At 48.2% G+C, this 18,352-nt stretch overlaps 1 protein-coding gene across 1 annotated transcript in view; it reads right to left on the bottom strand.

Moving 5' to 3' along the window:
* Window positions 1-18,352, bottom strand: part of wdpcp (WD repeat containing planar cell polarity effector) — a gene marked incomplete at both ends in the record, with an annotated part of 45,844 nt that overhangs the window by 2,980 nt on the left and 24,512 nt on the right. Inside the window, 6 exons of the mRNA XM_080849092.1 lie at window positions 1,742-1,810; window positions 3,692-3,794; window positions 8,731-8,794; window positions 10,532-10,655; window positions 12,075-12,263; window positions 16,878-17,511. Coding sequence (XP_080705218.1) covers window positions 1,742-1,810; window positions 3,692-3,794; window positions 8,731-8,794; window positions 10,532-10,655; window positions 12,075-12,263; window positions 16,878-17,511 — 1,183 coding nt within the window. The remainder of the gene's footprint in view (window positions 1-1,741; window positions 1,811-3,691; window positions 3,795-8,730; window positions 8,795-10,531; window positions 10,656-12,074; window positions 12,264-16,877; window positions 17,512-18,352) is intronic.

The raw sequence follows: 18,352 nt of genomic DNA on the forward strand, positions 1-18,352 counted from the left end.
AAAACTCTGAAATGTGATCAAGAGGAAGATGGATGGTCACAGGCCATGAAAAGAAGCCGAGCTGCTTGAATTCTTGCGCCAGGAGTAGCATAAAGTCACCCAACGGCAATGTGAAAGACTGCTGGAGAGCATGCCAAGACACATGAAAGTTGTGATTTTAAATCAAGGTTATTCCACCAAATATTGATTTCTGAACTCTTCCTAAGTTAAAGCATTAGTATTGTGTAGTTTAAAAATGAATATGAGCTTGTTTTCTTTGCATTATTCGAGATCTGAAGACACTGCATCTTTTTTGCTATTTTGACCAATTGTCATTTTTCTGCAAATAAATGATCTAAATGACAATATTTTTATTTGAAATTTGGTAGGAATGTTGCCAGTAGGTTATAGAATAAAGCTAAAATGTACATTTTACTTTAACACATACCAATAAAAAGTAAAACCAGAGAAACTGATAATTTTGAAGTGGTCTCTTAATTTTTTCCGCGGCTGTATATATATATAGAGAGAGAGAGAGAGAGAGAGAGAGAGAGATGGGGAGAGAGGAAGCAGAGAAAAATGAACTGACTCACACTAGTTAACAGGCTATCCTCAATGAAGAAAGAGAGCCGATAGAGAGGAGAGAGGGAAGGAGGGAAAGAGAGAGAGGGAAGGAGGGAAAGAGAGAGAGAGAAAGACTCTTGGATGGTGAGGAGATAAAGCCTTTCCACTTTAGCTGCGCCGCTAACAGCCCTGCAGCCACGTCCTCCATTGTGCGGTGAGAGAGAGGGAGACGGTAGCGGGAGAGCGGCTCGGATCTTCCCTCATGGCTATACGCACTCAAAGAGGAGATCCGGCGCCCGCGCTCTCACATTCTCTCCCTAGTCCCCCCCCCCCCCACACACACACACACACACACACAAACTCACTAGGCGTCTGCACGCTCTCACATTCTCTCCCTAGTCCCCCCGCACAATGGAGGATCTTCCCAAATCAACACACTTGTCAGACTGACATCGACAAGTGATCCCCTACAAAAGGCTCCAAAGCCGAGGCGGCCTCTGTCTGCAGACGTATGACACGGAGAGGCTGAGGGGCTTCTGGGGATCAGCCTCATGTAAAGGGAGAGGTGTTGGAGGGCTAACGCTGATCTGGAATCAGTCCGATCATATACAAGACACCCTGATGCCTGGGAGTCACTGCAAACGCTTCTCTCTCTGCGCATATTGTGTATTATTGCACACATGAATAGGGGATAGATTTGCTTTGTGTGTGTGTGTTGGGGATGGGTTGAAGGAGAGGTTCATTGTCCTTCAGTGAAGGCTTCGTTGCACAATTCTGGGCTACCTGAGTAAACCGCCCACACGGACGCCCTCGGCTTCAGGATGCTGGGCTGTGAGTGTGTGTGTGTGTGTGTGTGTGTGTTTGTTTGTGTGTGTGTGTGTGTAAATGAGACGCAGGTTTAGCGGAGCACAAAGCTAGCCCTCATTCTCTATTTATGAGCTGCAATCCCTCTTTCCCATAAAGGTATATAAAAAAAAAAACAATTGGGCCTCCAATGTGTAATCATGGAGTAATCCCAAATCACACACACAAATTCACTCGCTTAGCGCAGGCACCTGCAGTACATATGCACACATGCTCCCTCACTTGTGTATGCATGTACGCACGTACAGTACCTATTGCGCACGCAAACACACACACACGCACACACAAACAAACACACATACACACACACATACACACACACACACACACTCACTAGGCGTCTGTGAAGCGTGGAGCTGCGTATCGATCTGTGTTCTGGGTGGTGCAGGGCCGCGGAAGCAGACTGGGGGTGCGGGCCGGGGGGACACCCGGCAGAACAGAGAACAGGGGTGCTGCTGCCGCTCCCCTCCCCTCCAACCCCCCCACTCACCCCAGCAGCCACAGCTAATTGCCCCATTTCTTAACCATTAGCACCGACCAAATGCTCCTCATTTCCCCATTATCTCTTATTCAACAGCCCCACTAGGCCCACTCCCTCCATCCCTCTCTTCCTCCATCCCCCTCCCTCTCTCTCCCCTCACTCTCTCTGTCTCCCCCTCCCTCTCTCTCCTCCTCTCTCTCCATCCTTCTCTCCCTCTCTGCCCCCCCCCACTCTCCCTCTCTCTGCCCCCCCCTCTCTCCATCTCTCTCCCCCCTCACTCACTCTCTCTCTCTCTCTCTCTCTCTCCCCCTCACTCTCTCTGTCTCTGTCTCTCTCTCTCCCAGACTCTTTCTTCCAAGGATAGAATCTGCTCCAGGTGAAGTGAAGGAAAATCATCAAGGACATAATTAAAGGGCTTATGAAAGGGGGGGTGGATGCGCTCACACACACACACACACACACACACACACACACACACACACACACATAGGTAACACACATACACGCACATACACACACAGGCCCTAGGTTTTAACCTTTGCTGAGGAGTTAAACACCTCATTCACCTGTATGTGTGTGAGTGTGAGTGTGTGTGTGTGTGTGTGTGTGTGTGAAGGACCCTCTTCAGCCACATATTCCAAGCACCAGTGTAGCACTAATCAGACAGCGTGTGCCACATGCATGCTCCCCTTTCTGCTCCTCCTCAGTCTGACAAACAGCCTCGGCCGCCGTCCCTTAACACGCTGGCCATGTTTGAGGAGAGGGGGTGTCTCTCTCACATGAGGAGAGGGTCAGAGGTAGTGCTAGGTGCAGGGGGTGTAAATCAAATTAAATAAATAAATCAACATCACCGTGCCCACACAGGAGTTCAATACCGAGCGCTCTGTCAGTCCACCTAGGTTGCGGCTGGGCGACCAGAAGGTGAGCATCCATATCAGTTTACAACACAAGGGAGGAAACATAGACCCAGTTCCCAAAATAAACTCTATGGTCAGTCATCCCTCATTCTCACAGTCTCACAAATGGCCTTCTTCCTTACAGCTGCAGTATCGGACTCAAACGTCCACAGTAGGCTGATATGACTGGCCTATTCGGTTCTGATATGACTGGCCTATTCGGTCCTAATATGACTGACCTATTTGGTTCTAATATGACTGGCCTATTCGGTTCTGAAATGACTGGCCTATTCGGTTCTAATATGACTGACCTATTTGGTTAGAATATGACTGGCCTATCCGGTTCTGATATGACTGGCCTATTCGGTTCTTAGATGACTGGCCTATTCGGTTCTGATATGACTGACCTATTCGGTTCTAATGTGACTGGCCTATTCGGTTCTGATATGACTGGCCTATTCGGTTCTGATATGACTGACCTATTCGGTTCTGATACGACTGGCCTATTTGCTTTTCTCACTGCACGTTAGACACACACAGTAGCAGTGACAGAAATAACTGTGTCTGGCATACCTGTCTAAAACATGTATTTAATCTGATGTGCACATATGGAAATGGGCTGTTGTGATCAGCAGAGCTGACAGGCCTGGAGTCCACTGGTCCAGGTAGTCCTCAATAGAAAGGGAAATACGGGGCAAAGTTTTCATCCTTTCCCCAAAAGTAGGACACTGGACTCGTTAAAGAGAGTGTCGGAGACAGATAGAGAGGGCCATGTGTTATGGTTTTAGCACAGGGCAAGCCCCCGTGTCTGAGGGAGGGGCCAAGCATTTTTCATGACACTTTTTCCTAACATCTTTCTCTGTCTTTCTGAGAAAAAAAAAAGGAAATGACAGAATGATTCTCTTACCCCAGCCAGATGTTAGCGACTCCGCATCGATTTCATTAGCCTTCTTCTTCGCCACGTCCGCCAGCACCAATTCCCCCTTATCGTGTGCTACATAATGGATGTCCTTTGAAGGTAAAGCAAAATAAGAATTTAATCTAAAATGAATCTGGGCTCCGATGACAATAGTCCGTTTTTTTTTTTTGGGGCTGTGAGGAGAAAAAAAAAAGAGAAGTAGATAAAGTAACCTGTTTGAAGTTGACATCAGAAAGGCTGTGGATGAAATGCTTTTCGAAACTTTCAGAAATCAGTCTCGTCGTAACCCCTCCTCTCTTCCCCCCCACCTCCCCTCATCACCCCCCCCCCCCCCCCCCCAATCCCAATCTGAACCCCAGGATTTTTATCTTGCCATTTCAAACTCTCTAAGATGTGCGGTTCACCTTTCGAACCAGCCCTCTTTATGGTGCAGACAGGCTCCACCAGGCTCATTACCAGCTGGGAGGCAGAGAAAAGATGCCACTTTTGTGCGAGCGTTTCATACCCTCGCTATCTGATGCACAGCTAAATGGAGCTCATCCTATTTCCCCCCTGAGCCGCTAACTTTGGTTACAAATGTCACCAAGGTGTGGTAATGCTAAGGGGTTTTTTAGTACCACGTGAGCGACTGGGATGGAGTTGGGGTGGGGTTGACTAGTGCTGTAGGATTCTTTAGGACTTTGCCTTGATTTCCATAGCGCTATCGGTGAGACTGTACTGCAGGTCCAGATCTCTACACTGTGTTCTTTAGCGCTTGAGTTTCAATGCCTGCATGGCCTGTAGGTGCTTTTCCAATGCCGGAACTCGGGGCACTTCCCTAGGTGGTGCAAATGTTTACAGAAACGCCCACCCCCTCTTAATTGGCCCTTTCAACCCTTCTGTTCCCATTGCGGTGTAGGGACTACAAACTTTAATTTTTTTTTAGATAACATTAGGATTACCTCAAGGTTGAGTCCACAGTTGAATCTTGCTCTACAGTTGCAAACACTTGATAACTTTGCTTGTGTTCATTCAGTGACTGTAACCTCAACAAGCTAACTGTGTAGTTAGCTATAATTTATTTTGCCGTATTCAGCGTGTAACCGCTGGTAAATCTAGCTGGTTTAAAAAATGTCGCTTGATGTTGTCTTCCAGACACAGCACATTTCACCAATGAATGTCAACAGAGATAGACAGAGAAAGAGGGAGAGAGAGAGATCCAGACAATTAAAGAGGGGATAACAATAATTATGCACATAAACATCTGAAATGACACCTCTTATTCACTGAGGCGCAAACACAACACAGTGCAACCCAGCAGTTTCAGGGCTTCACAGAATGACCTACCCCGGAGTAGGTCCTTATTTCACCCAGGAGTAGGTCCTTAGTTCACCCCAAAAAAGGCCCTGAAGGGGGTCCTACAGGACCGGTTCCTGCAATGGAAAACTGCCTAAAAGTGCTGGCCCCCCTAAAACGCCTTGCCAGTTCCTGCAGTCAAAAAGCGGCAAGTGATATCCATCAGATGGAAATGATAACCGTCTATCACCAACTGGCAAATGTCTACCTACACACACATCAGTAGAGATATTTTGAATCCTTCATGTGTGGTTGCCATGGGGAAGAAGACAGTAAGTGTATGAGTGTGTGTGTGTGTGTGTGTTGGGGGGTTTCAGGGGAGAAGGGGGGCTTTCACAGATCGGGTGCAAACAGAATGGGATGAAACCTCAAAGGGGTGCGCTGTTGAGGAAAAGGACATCGCCGTGACGACCGCCGAGCTCTTGATCCATCTCCGTTCTCTGCGACTCCCCCCACGTCCCCCCCCCCCCCCCAACCCCTCCAGTCTGATTCGTGCTCGGGGAGAGAAAGGCCTTCCGCCTCAGCAACATCACTGGGCCTGGCCTTGGGACCTACAGAGGGCTCAAGCAGACCCCTGGCTGTGGGGCCGACGGGCCTCTAATGCCCACATTGTCACCCGGCCTTTGTGCTCCCAGAGAAAAGGGGATGATCACAGATCTCAGGAGAGGAGGGGTTAGAGTCCAGGTTGGGGAGGGGGGGGGGGGGGGGGGGGTGGGGGGTAGGATTGGAGTTGGATGGGGAGGAGAGACTAAAGATAAACAGATCGAATAGGTACTAAACCATTCACATTTGGTGTCAGATTATTGTTTACTCAGCTTTCAGCCACTTTGTGTGCCTGTGTGTGTGTGTGATGTATGTATGTTGTCTGGCTAATGACAGCGTTTCCGTGTTAGGCAGCACAGTCACAGTGGGTTTGAACTGAAAGTGAGAGAGAAAATGAGACAGAGAGGGAGAGAAAGAGAAGAGGAGCTCAAGGAATAGAGACAAAGACTTCTTAAAAAGCAAGTGCCAGGGCGAAGAGACAAAATGACAGAAAGAGTCTGGTTCTTTTACATCTTTCCAAATGTTCATTTAAACTCAATAATATGTGGACTTTACATAGCTTCAAATATGTAGCTTTGGACACAAAGAGCTCATTCAGTCATGCCAATAAAGCAGCATTTGATCTGATCTGATCTGAGGGAGGGAGAGGGGGGGGAGAGCGAGAGTGAAACAGGGCCATGAGATACTGTATTAGCATTGGATTGTGGGACCTGGGATGTTTTATTTCAGCTCAGCAGCGCTAATACTGCCTGAGCTGAGCTCAGAGAGAAAAGGAGAGATAGACAGAGAGAGAGGGAAAGAGAGAGAGAGAGAGAGGGAACGAGAGAGAGATCCAGACGACTAAAGAGGGGATAACAATAATTCTGCACATAAACCATCTGATATGACACCTCTTATTCACCGACGCTCAAACACGACACAGGATATGCGCTAATCTTATTTATTTAAGAGCTTTACGGGCTAAAACGCGCAGACTAACTCTGTCGATAAATCTGCCTTTTACCGTTATTTTGGGCAAGAGGCATATGGAAGCAGATAATACAAAGCCGGGCCGCGATGATGTCGTCTGATATTTGGGTTGCCTCTGAGTGGAAGTGGAATTAGCATAGCGCACTGGAGCGGACAAGCAGAGGGGCTGAGACAGCGACTGGCGTTGGAGAACCTCTGCGCTCACACACACACACACACACACACACACACACACACACACACACGCACTCACTCACTGTATCGCACACACCCTCTCTCACACACACACACAAGCAAGACCCTTGACAACACACACCTGTAATCCAAGCAGTGTTTGAGCAACACTTTCATCAGATACACCAACGCGAGGACTTAATGTTTTAATAGCGTTAATTACCCATCTGAGCCCAACAATGGTCCAGCGGCGGAGCCAAGTGATCCCATGCTCCACAGCCCCTGCTCTGCCTAAGTCTAATCAGGGATATTAAGCAGCGCTCGTTCCCACGTTTCCCCACGTGCTTCTTCCTCTTCACTTTATGCCTGCCCGCCAAATGAGGGCGGAAATATCTAACATACAAGGGCCCATTAAGGAACAAAGCCAGCATCTGAGTCAGTGATCAGAAATTTGATTTAATTAAACATCACATAAAAAAAAGAGTGTGGGGGGGGAGGAAAAAGGGGGAAAAAAAGCTGTCATTGCTGACAAATGACCTAATTGGATACATTATCAGCTTGCCATCAAAGAGTAATTAGAGCTATAGAATGTCACCATTATGCAAAACACTCCAGCAAACGAGTGCCCCCCCCCACACCCCGTACCCTACCATTGCCCCCCACACCCCCAACCCTCCTTTAACCAGCCCCTCCAATTTCTGGCCTGACCAAAGTGCTTCGTTTCACAAAAGCTTTTTTGTGCTTTATTATTTCTTTTCTTCTGCACTCCCATTGTTGGGCGGGAAACAATGGAGGAGGGGGGGTTTGAGGGGGGTGGGGGGCACGTCACACTGGGGGCTTCTCTGCTGGGTGGGGGTCGGCAGCTCCCATTGGTTTTTTCACCCGACCCAGTGCAACATTCAGTGGGCAACATCAGATGAAACCAAGGGCCCCCATGCCGAGGCCAACCCCCCTGCCCCCACCCCACCACTCCTCTCCTGCAGGCAGGTTAATTTAACTTCTGTAGCTAATTAAATGAGGTGGGAGGTGGTGGTGTGGGGGGGGGTGAGGTGAAACGTCAATGCCTTTAGCTCTCACTCGCTGCTCTCTTTGTTGTCTCATACGAACGGGTGAGAAGAGAGAGAAAAAAAGAACAAAATAATGAAATAAAAGTATCTCTAAAGGCATTCATAATTTGACACTTTTTCTTCCCCTCTTTTCCACTTTTTCTGTCACACATACACTCTCTTTCTCTCTCTCTGTCACACACATGCACACACTCTCTCTTTCACACACTCTTTTTTTCATGCGTCTCCTAAGTGACAAGCCAGAGTTCTTTTAACTCTCTCTCTCTCTCTCATTTCTCTCTCTCTCTCTTTTTCTTTCTCTGTCTCTTTCTCTTTCTCTCTCTCTTTCTCTCTCTCTCTCTCTCTCTCTCTCTCTCTCTCTCTTTCTCTTTCACTTCTCTACTCTTTCAAGGTCTACAGCCTCAGCTCCACCTTTTCAATTGGTGTCCTGAGCAGCAGTACTCAGAGGTGAATGAATCGGAACCGGCGCTCTCAGAATGATTCTGGGGGAGGAGAAGGAGGTGGTGGTGGTGGTGGGGGTGTGGTGTGGGGGGGTTGCCCAGCGTCAACATTAATGGGTAGGGTGTTGGTGGAGCACGGATAGAAAGAAGGGCCCCACAAAGGGGTCACACACACACAGGAGCATTTACAGCGAGCTGAAAGAGCGAGAGAGCAGAGAAAAGAAAGAGCCGTGAAAGAGAGACTCCACTGTTCCTTGCTCCCACCTACCAATGAAACACTCACTGGCCCGGCATTGCCTTGTTACGGTAAGGAGACGAAACACACAACAACAACAACAACAAAAACATTCACAAACTCGGTGGAGTTGCTCTGCGCTGCGAAACAAAACCCTCCTCAAGTACTCTCTGTCTGAACTGAAGGGGAAGACTGCTGCAGGGTCAAACAGCAGACTGAACGCTCACAGAGGGTTATAATGAACGGATTATAAAAGATACTCACCATAAAAAGGTCTCTCGCCCCAATGTCCACGGCCAGGAGGAAGGCCTTTTCAAATCGCTGGTGTCTGAAACAAACATGACAAGAATGCAAATGGTGAACGGCGACTGAGAAGGGGCGAAACTCAGAAGGCGGCTGAACTCTGAGTGAATGTCAAGTGAATCGCACTGGCGCGATCTGACTCACTATCCACAGGTGTTTTTGGAGAAGTGAAATAAAGTGAAATGAAAGAGGTGATGGATAGCTCCACATGTACAACCTGTGAAAATGTACTTTGTTAAACCAATCACACACTAGTAGTATTACATTTGGGAGAGATTACAGCTATGTCACTAGGATGCTGGTCAGTGACACTCTCTGCCCTAATTTGATAGATGCGCACTGCAAGGCTCTTATGTGTAACAAAGAAGGGCGTCGCATAAAGCTATTTTGAATAGTAAGGCACATTGATTTGGTCAGTTCATAACATGTGCATAGACCTAAGTGCCTTCGAGGGCGGACCGATACCTCATTTGAGTATGTCTGAGCAAAAAGGATGCCATTGCATGGAAATTGTTTTAAAGGCGGCGTTCTGCCACTTCCTTCTTTGACATTTAACCTGCATCTTGGTTTTCAACGTCTGGCAAGCACATCTGATCTATCCTCGACACAGTTTGACAGCATAACAAGGACCGCTCAGTTACTAAATTGGCCGACCTTTTAACAAAACAAAATATGTTACCAAATTGGGATGTAGGCTATTCAACTACACTCAGCACCACAAGGAATAAAATGATCCAGTAGGCCATCATTCATCAGGGCCTCAATGAGCAACTAAAAGTGAGACAGAAAATGAAAAAAGATTGTTTAATTAAATTAACTGAAACTGAGTCATCTGATAGTTTCCAAAGCTTCCTTTATTTCAACATTATTTTAATCTTCGATTGGTTTATTCCCCACTTTGGATGATTAATTAATAAAACATGTTAAATTAAATTTGGATTATTCACCTCACTCTAGAGATGGAATATGACATGTTTCATGGACGTAGTTGCAGTTTTCCTGAAAATAATTAAATTATCGCAAGTCACTCCATTTAAAGAACGGTTGTTGTGCGATCAATATGTTTCTCCCATGTTTCTGTTGGACAGGGGCTGGGAGGGCTTTGCCATCAAACTGTGAGGATTTCATTATTTTGGCACAAAGTGCTTTGAAGACGGCCTTGTTGTTTTTGGTTTATCGATTGAAGCGCATTCTTTTCAATGCATAAATGATAACAGGACTTTTTTCCCCTAAAGAAATTAGGCTACCCATCTCTACTAACCTTTCACTTACTTTTCCTCTATATTCTACATGAATCATTTTCCTAATATCTTAGGTAGCTTGCTTTCATCCATGTTTATTGGTAGCCTGGGTGCCATCCGTTTTGTACGCGCTCCAGTGATTGCTGCCTTTCTTTCTGAACAAACGAATAAAGCATTTTTGGGAGACTTGAATGTCCAATATGTAATTCTATGACTGTGTGTGTGTGTTTGTGTGTGTGTGTGTGTTTGTGTGTGTGTGTGTGTGTGGGGGTCTCCTGAGAGGACAGTGGGGCTGAGGGTGGCGTCTCCTGTAAGGGCAGTGGGGTTGGGGGGGGGGGGGGGGGGGGGGGCACTGTGAGGGCAGTGGGTCTGAGGGTGGGGTCTCCTGTGAGGGCAGTGGGTCTGAGGGGGGGGTCTGAGGGTTGGGTCTTCTGAGAGGACAGTGGGGCTGAGGGGGGGGGGGCTGAGGGTGGGGGCTGAGGGGGACTCCAGGGGTTGGGTTGAACCAGAGAGGGCCTCACCTGAGCAGGTGATGGAAGAAGCGGCGGGCGTATCTGCTGATGGGTCCCCGGAACTCCAGAACCACCGTGTCAGAGATGGGTCGGGACGGGGCGTAGAACACACCGAGAGCTGCCTCCAATTGGGCTGTGTGTGTAAACACATACACACAAACATACCATACAGGTCACGATAGCAACAAAACTCTTGCACATATTTAGAAATCAGTCCAACCAGGATTTCGACGGCCATTTTTGAGATAGTTGCGGCCTACAATTCCAAAAAGTTGCGATGAAAGTTGCAGTGTTTTTTAGGTGTTTGTTTGCGATGAAATTGCGGGAGCAAGTGAAAGTTCTGATAAAAAGTTGTGAATTTCCCTCTTTGTAATTATAATTAAGTAATTAATGAACAAACATTAATTAAGAAAAAACTGGAAACATAACAGGAACAGTATACATAACTTAAACCTAAGCCTAACAACACTGAATCCTCATTCAAAAGGTTTAAATACATTTATGTTTGTTTGAAAGATTTCATTCTAGATGTTTTTGCCGTTTTCATTCTATGTTTTGCAGGGTCAAAGTGCCTGTTAAACAACGATTTCAACTTATGTTCGACCACAGTGCAAAAACGTTTCCATCCTCTTTTGTGTAGAATGCAAGGGTACTGCTTCTAGCGATCTTTTGCTCTTATTTTGGTGGGCAAATGTGAGGTATTGGAATCACACATCTCTGCTGCAGCTCTCGAACATAATACGGAGGTAAGGCGGAAGGGAGTTGTGGGAGACAACGATGATTGGTCAAATGTGCAGGAAAGTTGCAGTGATTGGTTGAAATTGCAATGCCGCACTGAATTCACAGGGATTGGTTGAATTTGAAGTTGAATAGTTTTATCGCAACATCTCGAAATCCTGGCTGGTCTGAGCAATACTTGCTACATTAGCAAGCATGAACAGTATCTCATGCTGCATGTTGGACTATCGCAACTAAAATATACGCCTAAATGTCAATTTAAAACATCATTGTATTAAATCCTCTACGACTTTTTCTGGAACCAACACATGAACTTCAGGACACTTTCTGCCACTCAGAGAGACTATAACACATTTTGATTGAGTGGGTAGGGATACGTGGCAGGTGTGTAATTATCAAAGCATGATGTAAGTAGGGTCTGTGCTGGTGCCTTATGCATTACTACACAGTAGTGTACCTCATGTAAAAGAGTTCCATTCTACCAGCCAGAAGCAGATATGACATCATTGGTACAGCTGAACCTGGAGTTTGATTAGTTTCACACATGTTTCCAAGAACAATTACCACTTACAATTATGTGAAATCACTGAACCAAACAGAAAGGCGTAATTTGTTTGATTTGATTTGAAAGGCTCTATTCTTTAACCTAGAGTGAGTACCGCGCCATTGGACCTAAAACAAAGCACAGCGCGGCAGCTGATACGGCACAGCTCTGTATCAGGCCCCCCCCCCCCCCCCCCCCCACCCCCGAGGGGAAGGTTGAGAGGATGAGGAAGAGTCGGAGGGCCGCCTGGAGATGAAGAAGACGCCTCACCCTCGCGCTCGGCGTTCAGCGGTAGCCTCAGCAGGTGCTCGGTGACGGCGCTCAGGGCGCGGTAGCACTCGCCACCCGTCACGCTCCAGTCCAGCGCTGCCAGGACGCCCAGCGCCTCGGCCACCTGCCCGTGCCGCACCCTCTGGTGGACCAGCTCCACCGGCCCCAGCTGCCCCCCTGTCAGAGCGCCTGCAGAGAAACCATGACAACCAGGACCACAAACAGTCAAAAACAAATGAACACTTCTTAATAAAGCTCCAAGCACAAAGATAATTACACTTCAGTTTACATCCTACTCTACTGGGCCCCTCTGGGCCTCCTCACAGGGACCTGACATTAATAGTATCCTCATGTATTATGTAGGTGACCGTGCATATTAAGTGACCTGTGACCAAAAAATAAATTCCTGCTCAAGAGGACTTTTATAGTCTTAAAAAAAAAAAAAAACATCATTGTTAGACTGTGTGTAGGTATGTAGATGACTATGCATATTAAGTGCCTGTTAAAAAATCCTGCTCAAGAGGACTTTGAAAAAAAGAAAAAAGAAAAAACAATCATTGTTAGAGTGCGTGCCGGATAGTGGAGCTCTAAGTTACTCTACTCAGAGCTATCGTCTACTAATGGCCACTTCTCCTCCAAACTCTAGCCAATTAGGCCCACATATTCCTCATCTGTTTGGCCGGCACCACACTGTCCCCTTCCTCTCACACTGCGTCAGCCATCATCAGGTCAACCGCCAGGGCTAGCGCTCAACTCCAGTCAGCCAATGACTGCGACCGACGTGCCTCCCACACACACACAGATAGCGCAGAAGGCTGTGCGGAGCTCTCTGGGCTGGGTCAGGATCAGGGTAAGTAACTGGCAGAAGATCTTTAAAGGCACTGCACGGCGCCAGATTGGCATCGACGGCCACATCGATCGTCTCTCTCTGCTCGACAGCAGGCTCGTGCTGCAAGCTACAAGCCCTGTGCTAGAATATACATGGAGTCAACAGGGCAGAGTCAGGTCCATTTCATGCACAGAGTCTGTGTATGTTAACACTATAAAACCTGCTTGATAGCAACAACTCAGTGAGTCGCAAGGTCCTTGTTTCTTCCGTCAGTTCTGATGATTTAGTTTTTCGCAGGCATGTCCTGTGAGTTACTGAGGCCATGTGATGCAGCTATGATGATGATAATGGTAACTTCTGTTTTTTTTATTCTATTTTACTAATGTCCTTTTCCTGTCGCCTTCCTCCTACTTGGCCTCTTCACCTGCCATCTCCCTCTCGACCTTCTCTTTACAACCCGTCCTCGTTCTTTTTCTTTCTTCTTCACCTCCACCCCTCTTGTCATCTTCCCCCTCCCTCAATTCTTCTCCATCGTCTTCCATTCTCTTTCCTTCTCTTAAGTCACCCTTTCTCTCTTGCACCACCTCGTCTCCTCTCTCTCTCCCTCCCTCTACCCTTCTCTCTCTCTCTATCTATCTCCCATCCATCCTTCTCTCTCTCTCTCCTTCCACTATTCTCTCTCTCTCCCTTCTCTCGCTCTGCTGTGCGGGGGTTTCCGTGACTTTGGCAGACGGCGGTCCGGGCCGGGGGCCTGTGATCACAATGAGCAGTAATCACCCGAGGCAGCCGACACCTCCACTGCCGGTACGCCCACAAAAAGAGTGGACTTAATTATTCAGCAGTCCGCTAATCCACCGGTATTGAATCACCGGCGGCAGAAAGGTATAATCAATCGGAGCACCGCTTAACCTTGTTCATTCCTCAACAGGAGCTAAAGCCAGTGAGCTCCGCATAAAAACTGCGAAACAAAGGGCTGTGCAACAGTCATAATGAAGATCGCACTTGCAGCGCATACTCTGTGACTCACACAGGCTCTGAACACACTCCGCAGTCTGCCAGGGTGTCTTTTTTTTTGGCAAGTGTTACGATCCCCCCCCCCCCCTCGCTGCAGGTAAATCCACAGGAGAGCCCTGAGTGTTTTTCTTCAGCCTAATCTGATCCTGGTGGCACCCAGGAGGCTGGTCCTGGTCAGGTGCGTGTGTCCTCCATCAGTGATGGGGTCACGTGTGGATGTGGAGCGTTTTTTTTTTTTGACGGCCACCATATTGTCTAATTGATTTACCAGAAATTGTGTGAGCGGGTGGGAGTTGGGGGGTGTGGGCATGGGTGCTCCCAATTAAAATTACAAGCAGGCAATTAGCAGGCAGGCCTGCCTAAATCCTCTAAAGAGCCAGCTAATGTGGCTAACGCATCAGCTGAGCTTCCCATGGCAGAGAGACGAATGGGGCGAAAATTAGAGTCGTGCGCCACCGTCTGTTCCCAGCTAAGTCTCTTTGGAGACGGAAAAGCAGAGTATGCGGAGGGAGAGGGCGGATTATCCACGGAAAAAAAATCCGACCCCCCTGTTTGCTTTGGTGACACACACACAGGCCACAGAAATCAGACTCAGGACCCCCTCACACCCTGCAGAGCCCACCGACTCCAGCGCTGCCCACGGGGCAGATGGGAAATCACTCATGACAGGAGATATAAGAGCAGCGCTGATGGAAACAGGAAGAAAAAGATCAGAGTCGTGTCAGGGTGGACATCAAATATCTGAGCCTGCCAAACAGAGAATGGGGGCCAAAAATGAAGGTAGATAGCAAGATAGCAGGCAAACTGCAGCGTTATGTTAATGTGCAATCTTTCACAACCACAAACACAAGGTCGGTGGGTTCCACTCCGACTCCAGTATTGAAGGGCTTCTAAGAATTCCCTCAAGGGAGGTCTAAGGCTCATTCACTTCATGGCATCGCTTAAATAACCGTATCTGGCATCAGGCTGGGTCAAGACAGAGAAAGGTATCATTTAGAGGTACGGAGAGGTCTTCCTCATTGTTGGGCCGTGAAGAAGCATCATCACTGTTTTCAGACATTTTCAGTTCCACCTGCATCTCTGCAATCCAGGTGAGGGCTTCTGCACTCTCGGAGTAAACAACAACCAGTAAACAACAACCAGTTAACAAAAAAAATAAACAGGACACCATTTGGCTTTGGGGGCTAGAACTGTTTAAAAACAAAAAAAATGTATGTGCACCGTGCCTCTCGGAAAAATACTCTGAAATATTAAGGAATATTCCGACGCGCTCATGAGTCGTATCACACACGCTCGGAATCAGAGGAACGTTCTGCACCAAATTAAGCAATTTAGATGATTTTCCACTCCCATTGGCCTAATGTCAGTGGAAGAAATGAGGCAGTGGAAACAACAGCCTCCAACATGACGCAACTGTCACGACGAAATATTATAACGCCATGCTAAATTTGTTTATGCTTTGATTTCAATGTGCAAATTAGTCTTCCTTTCCTTTCCTCTTGTGCTCTCTCTCTCTCTCTCTCTCTCTCCCTCTAGCCCCCCTCCTTTCTCTCTGTCTTCTCCTAGTGTGGAACCCAGCTGCCCTTCAATATCCCGTCTGCAAACCAGAGCAACTCCAGCAAACGTGTGCCCAGATGAGATAACTGGAGAGGCGGCGGGGAGAAAAAAAAGGCAGTGAGAGAGAGAGAGGAGAAAAAGAGGCTTCCTCTGGAAAGCTGGCGGCGTGCCAAGGCTTTCTTCCTCCGCTGCTTCTAGCTCACTCCATCATGTAGCGGGCCTAATGAAATGAGTCAATAAATAAAGGAGCAAGCGAAACAAGCAGGCAGACAAACAAACAAACAAACAAACCCAAACGCGCCACGCAGCCGTCCCCCTGAATTACCCGTTAACACAGAGATGCACGTTCTCTTTTTTCTTTCTGTTTTTTTTTTTTTACTTTCTTCATCAAAACCCTGGCACATGATCAGAGGAGAAAGGGGACTATTGTCGTCCTACCGCCTCTCTCCTTTCTCCAATTATTCCTTTCTCTCTCTCTCTCTCGCTTTCTCTTCTCTTCTCATTCAAACTTCAGTTGAGCTGCAGTGTGTCACATCTTCCTCCAAAGTCACAATTAAACACGGGTGCCTTGGCAGGTTTTGATTGGCAAACTTTATCTAAGTCCCCGAGGGACGCGCAGCCACTGTAAATGATTTATCGGCAAAAGTACATCCCACAATTCACCTGGAGGCTTTGGCCTCGGGGCAGTTATTGAGTGACCTCTACAAGTGAGGCTCCTCCCCCCCTCTGTGTTACTGCCAAATTAAACTGAATGTTGTGTGTGTGTGTGTGTTACCCAAGGTATCATTTATCGTAGGTGTATGTTTCAGTCGCAGGTATTGAATATAAACTCATTAGACTAATTAGTTCCGGTATTAAATGTGACTGATCAGTGGCTGCAGTGGGTTGGTGAAACAGCGACTCTACTGCAGACAGCCAGTGGCGAGCAGCTACACAGGAACGAAATAAAACCTGGTGCCCCAGCAACACGCTCACTACCACTGAGAACCTTCTGTTCAAGCTGAGCCCATCCCGGTACCAGAGCCCCGTCTACCTCGCTCTTATTTTCTCTCCCAGTTAGCCTCCTCTCTCTATCTAGTTCTCTCCATCTCTGTGTTCACTTCATCTGTCAAACAGCTGCTCGCTTCCCTTTGTTCTCTGTGCTTCACCCTTTCCTCCTGGCTTATGTGCACACATATGTGCACACACATACATGCACAAATGAACACACACACACACACACGCATACACACGCATACACACACAGACATAACACACACACACACACACACGCATACACACACAGAAATACACACACAGACATACACACACACACATACGCACACACACACACACACACACACACACACACACACACACACACACACACACGCACACACACACACACACACAGACACACTCACCCAGTTTGAGCCTCAGTGCAGCCACAGGCCCTCCGTGGAAGCTGAGCAGCAGCAGGTCGTGAACCTCCAGCCCCCCCTCTCCCGCCACCTGACCCCCCCACTGTGATGCAGCCCACTGCAGCCCCGCCAGGCCCCCAGGGGCCCTCAGGTGCCGGCACAGCTGGAGGGTGGGGCCCGGAGGCTGGGGCAGCTCCTCGGCCAACAGCCGCAGGGGCAGAGGCGCCAGGCCCAGGTCGAAGCACTGGAGCTCACCCTGGTCACCCCCTACCACCAGCAGAGCCCCAGCAGGGTGCCAGGCACACAGGCTGGGCAGCATGGGGCACTGGGTCCGTAGCGAGAGCCCGCGGCCCCAGTCATGCAGCACCAGTGAGGAGTCGCTCAGGCCCAGCAGGAGGCGGGTTTCAGAGGGGTCACGTGAGCAGCTGATTGGCCGACAGGGGAGGGGGACGCGCTCAACAGACAGGCACTGCAGGCGGCCGCGGGCGCTCTCGTAGGTGGAGCTCAGTACGGTGACAGTGGCGTCAGGTCCTACGGGCGTGGCTGCGGGCACCTCAACGGTCAGCAGCTGGTATGGCTGAGTCAGGCTGAAGGTGCAGTCCAGCGGGTCGCCCTGGGTACGCACACAGCTTAGCACCTGCAGAGAGACAGAGACAGAGACAGACAGACAGAGAGAGAGAGAGAGAGACAGACAGAGAGACAGAGAGACAGAGAGACAGAGAGACAGAGAGACAGAGACAGACAGAGAGGCAGAGAAAGACAGAGAGAGGCAGGGGAAGAGGAAGACAGAGAGACAGAAATAGACAGTGACAGAGGTAGACAGAGACAGACAGAAGAGGAGAGAAAGACAGAGAGACAGAGACAGGCAGAGAGACAGTGACAGAGAGACAGAGGCAGACAGAGAGACAGAGACAGACAGAGAGACAGTGACAGAGAGACAGCAGCAGACAGAGAGACAGAGAGACAGAAATAGACAGTGACAGAGAGACAGAGGCAGACAGAGAGACAGAGACAGACAGAGAGACAGTGACAGAGAGACAGAGGCAGACAGAGAGACAGAGGAAGACAGAGAGACAGAAAAAGACAGTGACAGAGGTAGACAGAGACAGACAGAAGAGGAGAGAAAGACAGAGAGACAGAGACAGACAGAAGAGGAGAGAAAAAAAAGGTCAGCAAGGAACAAAATAACAATTCAGACCGAAAATATAGAGGAGTAAAAGGCAATACAATTAGTGCAAGTGAAGATAACAAGTCTGCAACCACGGTTACGAGTCATTATGACTGTAAACAGCGCCTTAAGCACCTTCAGATCATTCCCCTCTCCCTCTCCGCCTCGAATAAATCAAACAGAATCACAAATGCCTTATTGATCAGGCTGCCATGTATATCTGACATTTTTAAATATCACTTGACGAGATATTTATACATTTCCCCCCCCTCGATGGCTGGGATCGATACGGGATGAAAACCCTGCTCCT

This window comes from Sprattus sprattus (assembly GCF_963457725.1).
Source record: "Sprattus sprattus genome assembly, chromosome: 12".
NCBI classification, from domain to species: domain Eukaryota; kingdom Metazoa; phylum Chordata; class Actinopteri; order Clupeiformes; family Clupeidae; genus Sprattus; species Sprattus sprattus.